Raw genomic sequence first — 16,273 nt, 5'->3', positions numbered from 1 at the left:
GGGCATTTCCCAGCCTGCATCTGCGCTGTTGTTACTGTGGTATTTTGGAACATCTGTCATCTGCTTGGGTGTGTGTTTGTGTATGTGTGTGTGGAACTCTGGCAACATTACGCGTCGATGTCTGGGAGTAGCTCTCCAGGGTGTTTTACGCTCTCTGAAGAGAAAACAGGCTGAGAGAAGCTGATGTTGGAAATTAGTGAAAGGAAGCTTTAACTTGCCATTTAGCCAGATTGTAGAGGAGCTTCTGTTTTTGCCTCAACACTCACAGACTAAGTGGGCGACAGCCATGTAGAAGTTTTTTTTTAAGACCACAACCACAAAAAACAAAAGAGATACTACTGTCTAAAAGCAGATATTTTTGAGATTATGCATTTGGGTCAAAACAACAAGCAGAAATCTGATTTATCACGAGTGAATGAACTTTCCATTTTAAATTGTGCATTCTGTTGTACAAGACTTTTAATGTAAAAAGTCCCAAAGCTAACCGTCCCATGTGAACCCTCAGGGATAACTAAATAGGAAATGTATGAACTTGTCATTCTCTTCATTCCACTGCACAAAAAAGGCAAAGGCGTTCGCTTGTGGTTGAAAATTTAATCACTTAAGAATAAAGTAGACCCCAGATATTTTTGACAACACAGTACGTTTGGTGGAGTTCCGTAACACTGCGGTGGCTTACGGATGCTTGAGGGGGCAAAATGCTGTCAGGATGACTTGCTCTGTTTGTCCCAGCTGTGTCTGTTTTTATTTATCCCCGAGAAACAAACTCAAAAACGAGCTCTGAGCTCGCTTCCTCCCCCACTAAAACATCCAGACCGGTTCTTAAAATAACCAAATTTTCAGGGATGAGCAGAAGAGCGAACGCAAAGAAGTTGTGAAATCAAATATGGAAAGAAAACATACCAAAAATAGGGCATTGAGTCACCAATTTGTGCAATTCAGCAGAGCCATGATGACAAGTGCAGGGTGGCATTTGTTGACATAAAAGGAGGAGATGGCTCTGATGTCTGTCTTTCTGGATGACTGTCTGGATGCCCTAGAAGTCTCATATCAGGAAATGTCAAATTATCTGCTGATGAAACAACCACAGGAAATCAGATCACAGCTGGAATATAGCAGAAGTGGGGAGATAATCGTAACTTAGCTCAGTTTAGCATCAAGACACTGAGGGAAACAGTCAGTCAGTCAGTCAGAATTTTGTACCTTTCCAAAGGTACAAAATTCTGAGTAAAAAGTACTGAGTGGTGCAGTAAGTCAAGAACAATATTGTTGGTAGAATGAAAATAATAAAGTACAAAATAAGTTGCTCCTCCAGTATAGGTGCAGTAAAGATGAAAAAAGCCCAAAGTGTCCCACTCCTTATTAATAGACTTCCTTGGTATACGTCGGCAGTCCTCCAAATATCCGAGGCATGCTGTTTTCAATGTAAAAAATCCTTACTGATAAAGCATAAACCAATGTGTTTTGGGAGTTTTCATTGGCATAACATGATGATATCTGCTCCAATATTTCTTGAATGGGGGAAATAGCATGCTGGGATCTCCATGGGTTGCATGGCAACCTCACAAAGGCAACAAGACTGCAGGTAGTGTCTGGTTCCAGTCAAACAAACAGCACAAAGCATGAGAAAACATTAACACTGCAATGTGATGTTTTTACACTTCAGTTCTTGTGAAGAGTCTCAAAAACTGGTGTGATGTGCTAACTAGTGAGCAGTAGATGTGTCGATTAGGTGGATTTCTGCAACTTTGCATGGAGTCAGATAAGACACTGACTCCCATTTCCAGTCCTTAAGCTAAACCAGCATATAGGCAAAGTGTATTTCCCAGTATGTCATAACTATTCTGTTATTTAACAAATGGTTCAGTATCTAAAAGAGATGGACCAAACATGAGGAAATGAGGTAGGAGTGAGTGACACAGAACAATGAAAACGAGGGAGAACAAGGTAAAAAATAGACAGTGAAGTCCACAGTATATCAGTCTAATTCAAAGTGTAAATCCTCCAGGCACAGAATCATTATCACATATTCAAACAGGCATATTTAATTAACAGTTTCAAGACGACTCTCTAAAGCAACGGAATGCACAGACACAATGTTCATGTTTGGATTTTTGTCTTTATCTGACTGGAAACTCACTTTTCCTTCCAGATACTGTGTGCAGAGCTTTGTACTGCCAGTCAAACTCTGATACCACACCCAGCGGGTTGTGGGAGAAAAAAACGGAAGAGTAAAATAAAAAGCAGGTTTCTCATCTTCAGAAATCATATTTTTTTCTTGAATATGGAGTTTACAGAGTTATCACTGAGACATTTCCAACATTCTTCCCTCGGAAAACATTTAAAGAAGTGAGATAAATCACTGGAAGTCTTTTTAACTCTCTCGCTCTCTCTGACCTCAGTGGTCAGTCCACATGAAGCAGCAGGAAGCCTCTTCCATGTCTGGGCCACAAGTGCACAATGTGGCGGTAAACACACATTATAGGGAGCCGAGGTTGGGAGAAGAGAGAGGGAGGCAGAGAGAGGATGGAGAACAGAGGGAGAGATCAAGATTAAAATCTGCAATGATTAAGACAAAACATGAAAAAGAGGAATCAGCAAAGACAGGGAGGCACCAATCTATGAGAAATAAAAAGAAAATGCATTTTAAATAGAAGGGAAGCAATCATTTCTTCCTCCATCTAGCCCTCTTTCATTATCCCCTCCCATCAATCTTGTTTTTTTGGACAAATTTAGCCTGACCATGGAGTACTGCAGCCACAGAAGCGGGACAAAACGAAGTGGAACTGCGCTGTCACATTCCTCCAGAATTGATCGAGCCTTTTATAGTTGCATATGTTGACCAGTTTTTTATGTGAGCCACTGCTGGATGTCCACAACAGGGACCGAGCCGAGGGGTGGCCATCATGTACTAAGGTCTGGCCACCCCGCACATCCAATAGTAAAGTCTATTACAACTCAGAACTGACGGTACATCCAGTAACTACTATTTTTCTGGTAGAGCTGTTTATTACTGAACTAGTTTTCTTAATACTACCCTAACCCGAGTTTGCATGTTCTCCCTGTGCATGCGTGGGTTCTCTCCGGGTACTCCGGCTTCCTCCCACAGTCCAAAAATATGCTGAGGTTAATTGATTATTCTAAATTGCCCGTAGGTGTGAATGTGAGAGTGCTTGTTTGTCTTTGTATGTGGCCCTGCGACAGACTGGCGACCTGTCTAGGGTGTCCCCTGCCTTCGCCTGAGTCAGCTGGGATAGGCTCCAGCCCCCCCCGCGACCCTAGTGAGGATTAAGCGGTGTATAGATAATGGATGGATGGATTTTCACGAAGAAAGCTCAGTATTAAAGAAGCTGATTCACCTACATGTACAAATGTGTACAATGAGGCTTAAATTTGTGCTAAGATTCAGTGAAATAAAAAGTTAAATAAAATGATGCATTATTTGATAATTTTTAAGGTAATTTGTAAGTAAATGTTAATACAATAGAACAAGAGCTTCCTATAACCAGACCTATAGTTTGTCAGTTGTATCGAATACAAGTCATTTTTGATGTGGAAATCATTTTATTCTTTTGTAAAACCACTGGATTACAATGCTTCCATTCACAGAAACAGAAAAAATACCCCCAAAATAAAACCATATATAAAATACTGATAATTATATTCCATATTATAAAAACAATTAAACAGTGTTGAAAAGATTTTCAGCTTCTTTTGGTCTATTATTTACTTACTAGACCTTAACATTGTGCTTAGATGAAGACATCTACCTGTGTTGTTAGACTAATGGAAAAAATATGTTTGACCATCTTCTCATGTAAGTTTTAACAAAACGGTCCTGGGTTCAAATCTCAGCCTGGGATCTTTCTGTGTGGCATTTGCATGTTCTTGTTTTTGGTTTTCACTGTCTGCTCCGACTTCATCCCACAGTCCAAATTAACTGGTGATTCTAAACTGTCCGTAGGTGTGAATGTGAGTGTGCTTGGTTGTCTCTCTGTGTGGCCCTCTGATTGGCTGGTGACCTTCCCAGGGTGTAACCCGCCTTCACCCTCAGTCAGCTGGGGCAGACTCCAGCCTGATTTCCCTATAGCTGCTGAGAAAACTGTTGTAAAAGTGTGACAGAAAACAACTTTTACCAAAAACATGAGGATTGCTCATCCAAATGACTTCAAACTGTACTTCCCCAGGTCCCCAGCAGTACACCCACCAAGTCTGAAGCAGACGCACAATGTCAAGATATGAAAAGAACAGTCAGACACACAAATTCTCACAGATTCTTACATTTACTAGTGGCATTTTTCCGAGCACCAGAGAAGAATAAAAAAAGATGAAATAGATTCATTATTTGTTATTGCAGTAAGGAGATAGCAGCAGAGCATAAAGATGAGGTGTTTATAAAACCAGCAGGAGGACAACAGGAGGGACGGGATCCAGTAATCAGTACGAAAACTCACCTGCAGGACCTGCAGAGTCTGATGAGGTGAAAAAAGCCCATCAGTGGTGATTGTTGTGCTTGATGGCATCAAAGAGACGTCTCCTCTCCTGACGCACAGCTACTGTCTGGCAAAAGTCCTCACACAGGTACTGACACACAGAGATAGGCCGATGATGGATGGGTGGATGTGCACCAGGGAGGGAAACAAGACAACTGAGGTGAAAATGAGAAATCACAGTGTTTACCCTCACCAGCTGCTGATTGCGTGTTTGCATATTACCATAGGTTGCTGAGGTTGCTCTTGATCACTGTCTGCCGGGCCGATGGATGAAGCTAAAGTGGACGAAAGGAGACAAGGTTAAGTGTGTAAATGTGTGCATGTGTGTGTGCCTGGGTGTGTCTGCAGAGAAAGCACAGCTAATCGCTTATTTTGGCAAGTTCAGAGCAGACAGCGAAAGGAAAGAGTAGGAAATGTCTTGCAGATACACTCACGCACACCCTCAGACACAAACGTTGAGTGTTTGTGCACTTTTAAAAAATCTGGCCTGAATCTTTGGAGCAGAACATTGCCCAAATGTTCCAGAGTTGAGCTCCAGACTTTAAAAGAGGAGAATGCGAAGAATGCTCTGACTCTCCTCTTCATAATGTGGTGAAATTGAATGTGATTGAATCAGAGTATCAGGTTTAACTAGCTTGGAAGCCCATCTTGACCTGCACTGTTTAACCATTTTTTTTATGAATACCCTCAGCAGCAGCTACACACACCCACGTACATGTGCAGACGGATTGTGATGAAAGTGGTAATTACTGCAAGGGACATTCCCAGTGCACGGCCAGATGTGACCGGCACAGACCCGGGTCAGGGAGAGGACATCTGTATGACTGTGGGCAGCACACAAAAACACCTGCTTGCATTGGATAGTTACCTTCAGGGCAGCGATCTTCCTGTAAAGTCTGACCCTTGTTGCTGGGGTCAGGTACTTCACTTTTCACCTCAGTGGGTCCCAATTTGCCACTTTCAGTCCTCTCCTCTTTGTCTTCTTTCTGGTTGTTCTCCCTGTTAGAAGCAAATGATATCACTCCCTGCTGAAGTGAATCCACTTGTGCAAACACAAAGCTGTTTACTTTAGATACAGGCTCACAATTTTGTTCAAGGACTTAGGTCAGCGATCTCTGTTTGATGATATCTTGTCACTGAGGCTGATATTTGTGGGAATGTTTGTTGCTAGGTTTGATTTAAACCAGAACAGTTACTGTTCTCCATTTCTGTGGTGCAGTTGGCGGCTATCTGAGGACTCTGTGTGCTCCTTCGAAGTGTGTGCTTGCAAACATTTTAGGACTACTTTACTGGATAAGGTATCATTTCAACATATGCAAGGCTTCAACTTCAGAAATTTACAAGCTCATAAGAGTCGATAGAGCATTTTTACATCCATAATCTGTTGACATCTGAATTGTTTAAGCCATCTGTGGAAAAATAAGGTTAGAAAGAGTTTAAAAGTGAATGTGGGTCAGCTACTATGATGCACAAATTATGCACACATGGAATTCTTTTATGCAAATAGTTGCTGCTTGGTTAAAGTAATAGCCCAAACGTTTATAGCCCAAAACTTACAGGAGAGATATGAAATGTCTAGTGCTCTGTGATTCTTCACAGAATCAGAAGCCGCAGAAGCATTGACAGAGGGTGGTACAGAGCCACAGATACCAAGGATATAAATGACAGAGGAAAAACAAATTATTGTAATCTGACCTTTTTCTCTGTCAGTTTCTTCCCCATGAACAAAGACATTAAATATACACTCTCCATGAGCAATGCCTTCAGTTTCAGTAGGATCACCCATGTCGTACATCTCTAATTTAGAGACCACAAGCAGACGTCTTGACATGTCTTGACCTGACTAAAACAATAATGTTGCAATGACTTTTGCCCCACTGTGAGGTTCACATATTCAGACATTTATTTATGTTTCTAAGCGAGTGCTGACTCTGACTTTTACTTTAACTGTGCTTTTTTATCCCCTGAAATTAAATGACTCCCGACAGCTTTCTCCTTTATGGTCCATGTTACCCAACATGTGACAGAAATACAGTCAAACAGGCAGCAAAGACCCAGGCCAAGCCAGAGTTTATGACCTTTAACCGAACGGACGGCTCTATTAAAGACTGAGATGTTTGTGGAATGGAGAGGGAAGTTTCTTTTGGAGGACACGTGACGGAATTCCTCTTCAGAACGTCTATATTACATTTGGTAGAAACCATTCATCCTTGATGTCATTACTTGTTTGGACATGTTTTGATTTTGACACAGGCAGATTTAAGATGCCAGGTACACTCTGCTATGTGTAAGCAGACCTGAGCGATCTAATCCCAAAAGGCTGCCATGGTTACATGCGTCAACATTGAAATTTGAACTGTATAATCCAATGTGCTTCACATTATCATGTGTATAGTCATTTTTAGCATTTATGGCTTTTGGTGAACCATCCATGGATAAGTTAGCACACCACTGAGTGAAGTTTAAAAAAAGTTGTCTAAAAGTGACCTTTTGGTTTATTTTTTAAATCTACCTTTAGATTTGATTTTGTTCTAATAAATTAATCAGTAAATAAGCAATTCCAAGCTCTTTCTATTACCTTTTATGTAGGCAAACTGAGATATCCTACAACAGGAACAAGCTGCTTTACCTCACCTATGGTAAGTAGCAGGGTCAGTAATATTCCACATCACTCCCTGTCCAAAAATTCCCACACGATCTCCGTCCTTTGTCCACAGTCCAGCTGAACCGTCAACTGATGCTGTGAGGATGAACACTCTGTCAGCTACCTCAAGGACTTCCACACATACCAAGGCCCTTTTATGAGCCTTCCAACACCGCAGCAGGGGAGGTCGTTCACAAGCTGACTGCACGGAAAGAAAATACATCAAGTACAGGAGGATGTATGGTACAGCATACACTGCAATTTTTCATTTCCATTCACCAGCTCACCTTGGGCTGGATGTCCAGTGCATAGGAAGAAATATCCCAGATCTGAAGCAAACCTGTTGTGTCACCTGAGACCAGGATGGAGTTTTTAGGCTGATCTGAGCTCAGGCTAAGCACAAACTCACCTGGCTGTTCTGGAGCATAGAACTGACCTGGAATAAGAAGAAAAACTGTATTTTACTCATGCAGTTGCCCAAACATAAAGCACACTCTAGAAGAAGGTTGTATCTATAGTTTCTTGTATATTTTTCTATGCACTAGAAAGGTCTGCAAGCAAACCTAATTATAATCTTATTTTGCACCAATTTCAAGAATTCTATTTTAATTTTAAATGACAAATGCACCTCTGAGACAAATTGCTATTCTTAGCTGCTTTCTGTTATGTCATGATCTGAAATTCCTCACTGCTAGAAAAATGCATGGACGCATACGGTATACAGACACACAAAGTCTCACACACACACACGCACACACACCCTCACACACACAAACCCATGCAAGCTCATACACATATGCAATGGTCACAGTGCATGAATCCCACACCACTAAACACAGATGGGACCTGGAAAGAGACATAGTTGTGGGCTGCCAGGAATGGCACCGGCAGGAGGCCAAGTCGGCAGCTCAGCCTGACTGTCACTGCCTGCGTTCGTTTGTAAATCCATCTTACTGGAGGAGGGTCATTAAAACTGACAGCAGCTTGTCAACTGGTTATAAAGTGAGAATTTTCTTTTAAATGAATGCATTTTCGTCTTTTTTTTTCCTGAATGACCTCACGTAAATCCCTCATGTAACTGTTTCTTAAGAGTCCCACTCACCATACGTATGTTTCTGTCCAGTGATGCTCCAAAAGCACAGCCAGCCAGCCTGCGATGAAACCAGGACACCCCTGCTTCTTAACTTTTTGTCGCTGGCTCGATGTTGAAGAAACAAGAGGCTGTCCACAGGGAGTGCCACTCTGGATGCACACAAGGAGAAAAAACAGAACAGAAATAAAAATATAAAACCAACAACTGAAAGAAACTTTGGTTCCCACCAGTCTACTTCTAGAGTTACCAAACTTTGCATGCAAAGGTTCTATAACAACATTAGTATCTATTTTTTTAGGCTTCATGGTAACAGAAATAAGCTAACCTCTTCAATTTTAAGCAGTCTTCACATTTTGTTTTTAAAAATAGACGTTTGACTGGGATTTGTGATTTTATTGATAACTACGGAGGTATATAATGTGTTGGTTTGCAGCTCATCTCCTCTTTATCTTTACATCAAAGATCGCAGAGCTGAAACAATCAGTTGATTATTCATTCAGTACACCCTTCAGAAAAATAATCAAGAGTTACTTTGATTATCACTTGATGGCATAAATCATTTGTTCCAGCTTCTCAGTTGTGGGTTTTTGTCTCCTTTATGGTCTTATGTGATAATAAATGGAATGCTAGCTTTGGCTTTTGAGGTTAAAAGCAAGAGATTTCATGACCTTTCCATGAGATCTCTGAAATTATGGTATGTGTTTTTCACAGTTTTCTGACATTTGATAATGAACTGAATTTGATAGACCATGTGTTAACTGATTCATCTTGAAAGCAGTAATCAAAGCAAAGGGTGGCTATTTTGAAGAATTGAAAATATTTCACACTTTGTTTTTTACTACGTATTTCCATATGTGTTCATTCATAGTTTTGATGCCTTCAGTGAGAATCTACAACGTAAATAGTCATGAAAATATAGAAAAACCACTAAATGAGAAGGTGTGTCCAAATTTTTGACTGGTAGTGTAAACCAAGTAAAATCAGCTCTGTTTAGAGTTTTCTGATGAATGAATAAACACTTTCATTTAAAGATATTATAGTTGTGAGTCTTATATTAAGTTGTACTTTTAAACCCTCATAGATTTCAACATTTTATCCAGACAGCACACACAAGGTTGCCTCCTCTCACCTCGCCTGTGCCTCTCTCTGTAGGTGGAGTGTGGGTCCTTGTGTCTCCAGTCTCCAGATAACTACTTCTCCATCATAACTTGCTGTGGCAACAAGCCCCAGGGCAGAGCACTGACACACAGCCAATATGTCTGATTTGTGGACACCGCTGGACTTCCATGACATGTCTGCTCTCACATTCATGTCCTATAGACACAGCATATTATAAAGTTGAGGAAACATTTATATACATTGTTAACATATCACCAGTGCTAACGTACAGAAGGTTTTCCAGAAAAATAAAGTCTACTGTTGTTTTCAGGTTGTACTTTATGCATAAGTTTGTCGGTTGAGATTGTGAAACTCTCTGTGCATGGCTTCCCACTGGCTGACAGTTTACAAATGGTCTGAAATAACATGTAATTGTTTGTGTTGCCTTCTGGAAAGCAGGTCTATTTCCTTCTCCAGTTTGCTGATTTTGTTTACACCTCTGGGCTACCATGTTGTGGTGAGCTCTTTAAAATGGACTGTGTGGAAGCTCAGCATGGTGGAGAGAAATACTGGAGCAGATGAATGTCTTTGATCTCACCAGCTGCTTGTGTAAATGAATATGGAATTTGCGTCATTTGCTGATATCAAGTCATTCCATTCTAAATTTTTTGGACTTGGAAATGTTTTTTCAAAAAACCAACTTAAACCAGTTTACAATAAGAGACATTATAAGTGGGGGGAAATAGTGTTAAGAATCTGCTGCAGAAGCAGGACCCTGAATGTTACCACTGTTCTCTTTAGGGGAAGAAACCAACCACAGAGCAGATGGCAGTTAAAAGTAAAGAGGTAAAATGTAACACAAGAATCTGACGCATGAAAATATAGTCTGCACACTCAGACATTTATATATTTATGCATTAAGATCCGTGTGCCGGCATGTATAATTGTCAGTACTCTGAAAAGATTCCAGAGATTTTTCTTAGAAAGGCAGAAGATTTAAAGTTTATTGGATATAATGGGATAAGTTTAGTGTTACTGTCAGAGGGAATATTTCCTGAGCTTAATTTTGGACAAAGTCTTCTCAAGCCCAAATTGTTGTCAGCATTCTTAAGAAAAAACACAGTGTTTTAAGTCTGTCCTAGATTAGTCACTATGGTGACAGGTGTTTGTGTGGGACTCGTCATTCTGCTTTCAACATCTGGGAAAAAACTTGCAGAGACACAGCAGAAGTGTGAAGGCTGAGACTTTAGGAAGGAGACTAATTTCATAATATCTTAAGATGTTATATTATGAGTATCTTTTTGGTCATTAGTGCATGGGAGTGCTGCAGGTCCCACACTCACCTGTCAATCAAAAGATTCTGTAAATGTAATTAAAGCTGTGGCTTTCTTTTTAATCTGTGGAACTTCAGCTAATGAATTTTGTAACTTTGGGAATGGAAAGGCAACTTTGGATTGCTGGGTTTTTGCTGTTTGTAATTCATAAGGTCTGTACCTCACTATACTAAGTGCTTTGAGATGGCATATGTTGGGAATCTGCTCTACATAAATAAAAGTGAACTTCTCTCAATTGTCCTAAACTGCATTTTTGTCCTAAAATATCTACGAACACATTTGCTCTTGTGTTTTTTTCTCTAGTTATGGGGGGCTTCTGAATGCACACAACGTAAAGTTTAAAGACTCACATGTTCAAGGTTCCATGCAGGTTTTTGGATCACCACAAGCACCATTGATCAATGTTTGTTATGAGTGGGTTTCAATGATACACTGTCTTTTTGATAGTTTTATGTTGATGAGCAACTGTTAGCAGGAACATGCCAAGAAATGCAGTAATGCACAGGAAAGAGTTAGAATGCTTTCACGCAATATAATGCAAGTTTGGGGCATATCTGTTTCCTATAATACCTTATATCACTGTCCACAAAAACTCAAATGTTTCTGTTTTCTAGAAGCTAGATGGAGCCAAAATGACCATCAAAATTTAAGATTTTGTCAACAGTGATACAAAACTTTTAATTATACAGTTATGGAATTGTGGAAGCTACACCCATTGTGCAATTTGCAATTAAGATTTGACACAATGGACAATGTAACAAGCATCTAAAATGCAACACATAGTTATTGATTAAACTAGTGGATTCCAAATTGTTGTCTTCAGATATCTTACAAAAAGCAGTGTGTAGTTTGTTTGATTCTTCCCTCTAAAACAGGGGTAGTCAACACGGTGCCCGCAGGCGCCTGGTTGCCCGCAGAGACCATGTGAATTGCCCATGACACGTTCTAAAAATAACACTAGTCACCATGAAATTCCTTATAAAAAATTATAGTTGCTGTTCTTTTTAAATCAAAAATGCTTACATTAATGCAGATTTTAAATTACAATATTGATTAGATTCGGTGTAAATGAACTCTGACCGTGTCCGAGTCAAAGTTCACTGCGCATGTCAAACCACCACGTCACTGCTGAAGCTTCCGGTCGCAGACACTTTGGGAAGCTAGATGTGGTTTTTAACCCCAAAACATGGCAGAGAAGGGAAAGAGAAAACACTATTTTCGCGATGACAGGGAGGAAGAGTTCTTTTTCACGACAGTGAAAGATAAATGTATGTGTCCTATTTGCGGGGCGACTATTGCGTCCGCAAAGCGGCACAATGTGGAGAGATGCTACTTTAGCCGCTACAAAGCTTCCATGCTAACTAGCCACCTGGTAGCACATAGACTGTATGCGCACTACGGACAGGAAAAGCCTGGGACTTAAAGGCAGCTTTGACATCTACTAGGCGGCGAAAAGTTTCTTCGTGGAGAAAAATGTACCATTAGAAAAGCTTGTTTCATTGAAGACAGACGGGGCTCCTCCATGACGGGTCGCCATGCAGGCTTCATTGTACGATGCAGAGGTGATCCAGACTTCCCAACATTCCTACATTACCACTGCATCATTCACCAGCAGGACATATGTATGTACAAAAGTGGCCGGATTTGATCATGTGATGACTCGTGTCGTGAAGATCACAAATGGCTCCAAAGCCAAACAACCAGGACATTGAAGGTGCTGCTGGAGGAGCTGTCAGCTGATCATGGTGACCTGTTACTACACACAGAAACCCCATGGATCAGCAGGGAACAGTTTTGCAGCGTTTTTTGTCACTGTTGGCCGAAATCAAAGAGTTGATGCAGTCCAAAGGGGAAGACACCTTGCTGCTTGAGGACACTGAGTGGATTCTTGCCTTTGCATTTTTAACGGACATCACTGGGAAACTGAACCATCTGAACTGTGAGCTGCAAGGTAAAGGTAAGACATGATGAGCTCTGCAATGCCAGGCTTCCCACTAACACACATTTACAGACAAAGAAAGAGGTAACATGTTGTCATTCAAAACACCGTGCCATTACACAAAAATGTGAAAAATAATTAGTTGAAAACATGTAATGATTTGTTGTTATGATCTGTTAAAAATGTTGCAATGTTGGTGAAAAATGCTGGTGATTAGTACTAATGTGATAGGATTCATTTCAAAATGTGAAAGAGTTGATTTTTTTTCTTACATAAATGATAATTTGTACAAACATGGGACAGAGTTCATGAATTGTTCAAAAATGTTACAAAGGTAGAGGTTTGCACTAATGAAGCATGATTTGATGACAGTTAATGATTTCCTAAAAATGTTAGAAGTGATAATTTGCACAGAAATGTAACTGGTGTGATTTTGAACTAAATGCTGCAAATATGCTGATTCATACAAAACTGCCAAGAAAGATATTTACAAAAGTTTCAGAGATGGGATACTTCTGACTTTTAAATATTGGAACAGATTTCCATATATATATATGTGTGTGTGTGTGTGTGTGTGTGTGTGTGTGTGTGTGTGTGTGTGTGTTTCCTACCGTCATTGTTGTGGAAATCGTTGTTAATAATTATTGCAAGGAATAAATAACATAAATGTGATCAGACAGTCTTTTTACATATTATTTTCATTATTATTGTTTAAAGATGATGGTGCAAGTTTGCTATTGAGGAAGTTTGTATCAAACAAGGTGCCCTTGGTACTACTCAGTACCCTTGAAGTTGCTCTCAGGTTCAACAAGGTTGGTGACCCCTGCTCTAAAACTTTCACATGGTTTCATTTCAGTAAATGTTCAAACATTTCAACATCTCAGCAAAAATCAAAGATTAGAGAAAAACTGAGAACAGATTTGGGTATCAAAGTGTAATAATAGATCAGTCAGAGGGACCAAACTAGTGCTTTTACTTGAATACTTTAACTATATTTTTCAGCACATAATTATGTACTTATGATGGAGTATTTATTTATTTGGCCTTTTATCAGCTTTATTGGATAGGTGCAGTGAGAGAGAGACAGGAAACGGGAGAAGAGTCGGAGGAAGACATGCAGCAAAGGGCCTCGAGCGGGAATCGAACCCGGGCCAGCTGCGTCGGGGACCAGCCCCTGTACATGGGTCACCTGGTCAACGTGTTGAGCTATACAGGTGCCCTGTGATGGAGTATTTTTAATACATCGCTGTATTGGTACTACATCTAAATACTTCATACACTACTGTTCCTCGCTCTGCTGCAGCAATATACTGTTGTACTTCTTGTGACATCCCTGTAAAGTGTGGTTACTGCACTCCTGACCATATCCAGCAGCTTGAAACTTTCGTCCAGAGAGCGCAGGGAAACAGTGTTTTCAGCCTGATGTTAAATTACTCTCATTAATTCTATTTATGTGAAACAGCTGTGGGTTATAATTTAAAACACCCTTGATTTTACCTTCCCTCCTGCAATGTTGTACTGAGCGATGCGTCAGCTCCACCCCACCGCCAACAGCTGGTTGTCATGGAGACAGGTCAACCCGGTGACTTCAGAGTCGCTAATAGGCTCCAGCTTGTGCAGGTTAAGGCCACTGAGTAAGTTCCACACCTGTTTGGGAAGAGGTCAACACAAGGGTCATCTTATTAAAACTCTTATTTTAACTAGAACTTCATACATATGAAAAAATTCTGTATGTAACTGATGTATCAAATTCACAGTATTTCTGTACATACGGACAGTGGTATTAAACCTTAATAGTGCCATTACGAGCCCCAGTGATCAGCCTTCTGTGAGAAGAATCCAGTGTCGTGCAGACGAGTTCAACCTCTCCATGAGCATTTACAATGTGAAGCCGCCTCCTCCCCGTCTCTACATCCCACAGAGATACAGACGAGTCAGTGCATCCGGTCACCACCTGTCTCAGGGTGGGGTTGTACACAGCACAGGACAGGGATGGACCCCCGTGAATTTCAGTTCCAAATTCCCTTCCTTCATGTGTGAACCAGCCGCCTCCTCCTCTTCTCCTTTCAGCCAGATTGAGCACCGCCAGGTAATCTTTGCATCCCACCACTAAATGAGGCTGTGTGTCCTCAGGAAGAGGAGGGCTCAGCAACAAGAAAGGGAAGCCGCCATGTTCTGGGATACGACCCGGTTGCAGGCAGAGAAACTGCAGGCGGATGATTTTCAGACAGTGATGGGGAGAGATGTCCCAAACCCTCAGTTCCTGACAATGAAACAAACATCAATCAATCAATAAAGAAGTTCTGTTGAGAAAAAAATATGTAAGCAATAAGTTGGTTATTTTAGGTGTCATATTTATTGACTCACAGCATCTCTGGAGTAGCTGAAGATCTGCCCGACAGGTTGATATATTGCAACATCCAACACAGTGGTGTGGTGACCCTGCAGTGTAGCTACAGGACTTGTGGTCACATATCGAGTCCACAGTCTGACTGTTCGATCACAACCTCCTGTGACCATCAGCTGCAGAGATGCACTGTAGTCAAAACATGTAGCTCCCTAAAATGAGACGAAATGCAAAGGAGGCTGAATAATGTCAAGGAAAATGTACGTGAACTTGTGTTTAATGTGTCTGCCTTCTGGAAAATAAAGGCCCACATTTAATAATACATGTCAATTTAGCCAGCCTCATTACTTTGGGGAATTTCTAAGGGTGCCCACAATGTTAAAATGTCCAGACAGTTAATTGGAGCATAAACTTAGTGGGCTCATTTTTTAAAAAAAAAGCCATTGTGAATAACAGGAAACATCACCACCCACTTTAATAATATTTTGTTTTACTCCTTTCTCCACAGTCAGTGCCACTGGCTGCTACTGCAGGCAGGCTGTGGAGTGAACTTTATAAATGAGTAACTTGACACATGTCATATTTGTTCTTCTCGATAAAACTGGTGAGTTATGTGATGTTATCATTATGCAATGACATTTAATGCTGTATAAATAATTTTTCTACAATTAATTGAAAATAGAGTTTGCTTTCTAACTTCGACCCACCCTCTTAGGTCAGTGTCACCTCGACCACAATACTGTGACCCACAGGTGTCCTTCTGACCTCGATTCAAAAGTGGATTGTGACATCAAAATCCATCCACTTGCCTATTAACTCCTTTAGACATTTTACAAATGTCTACAAATAAATGTATCATACCTAAATACTCTGTATCTTTTAACAACTTAATTAGATAACAGCTACAATATATAATGTTGCAGTTTTGAGACCACAAACAATTAAAACACTGAAGTCTTATTTAAACTGTTGCTGTTATGTGTGTTTTTGAAAGATGGACAGATGCACCGACTATTTTATAAGTTTAGTTACTCGAGGGAAAATCTGTAGCAATATTTAGTAAAAAGAAAATAAACTGACCTCTGATTCAACATTTTACATATCAGCCTGTCTGATCTTGTTATGTTGGTTAGCTGCTTAAATTTCCAAATGTAAGGGTCCTTCTTCAGTGACACGTTCAGAAAAACTACAGACGTGGTGTCGCTCTCTGATGATGTCATGATCACGTTGGTACCGGGTTCAAACATCACTCTGTTGATTGGTTCCTGGTGGATTTTGGGGATGTAATGGTAGGAGACCATGCTGCTATGTTCACCAAGGTCCTG

At 40.5% G+C, this 16,273-nt stretch overlaps 1 protein-coding gene across 1 annotated transcript; it reads right to left on the bottom strand.

The window, feature by feature from the left end:
* Positions 1-275: 275 nt before the first annotated feature.
* LOC111578309 (WD repeat-containing protein 49) lies at positions 276-15,156 on the bottom strand. Its single transcript, XM_035954968.2, is given in 8 exon segments — positions 276-4,768; positions 5,362-7,339; positions 7,425-7,573; positions 8,240-8,379; positions 9,360-9,544; positions 14,099-14,248; positions 14,391-14,864; positions 14,969-15,156. Coding segments are annotated over 7 exon segments (1,467 nt in total). The 5' UTR covers positions 15,122-15,156; the 3' UTR covers positions 276-4,768; positions 5,362-7,123.
* Between the last annotated feature and the right edge of the window lie 1,117 nt (positions 15,157-16,273).

Source organism: Amphiprion ocellaris, chromosome 18 (assembly GCF_022539595.1).
Source record: "Amphiprion ocellaris isolate individual 3 ecotype Okinawa chromosome 18, ASM2253959v1, whole genome shotgun sequence".
Lineage (NCBI taxonomy): Eukaryota > Metazoa > Chordata > Actinopteri > Pomacentridae > Amphiprion > Amphiprion ocellaris.
This window is presented reverse-complemented; position numbering and strand designations above follow the sequence as displayed.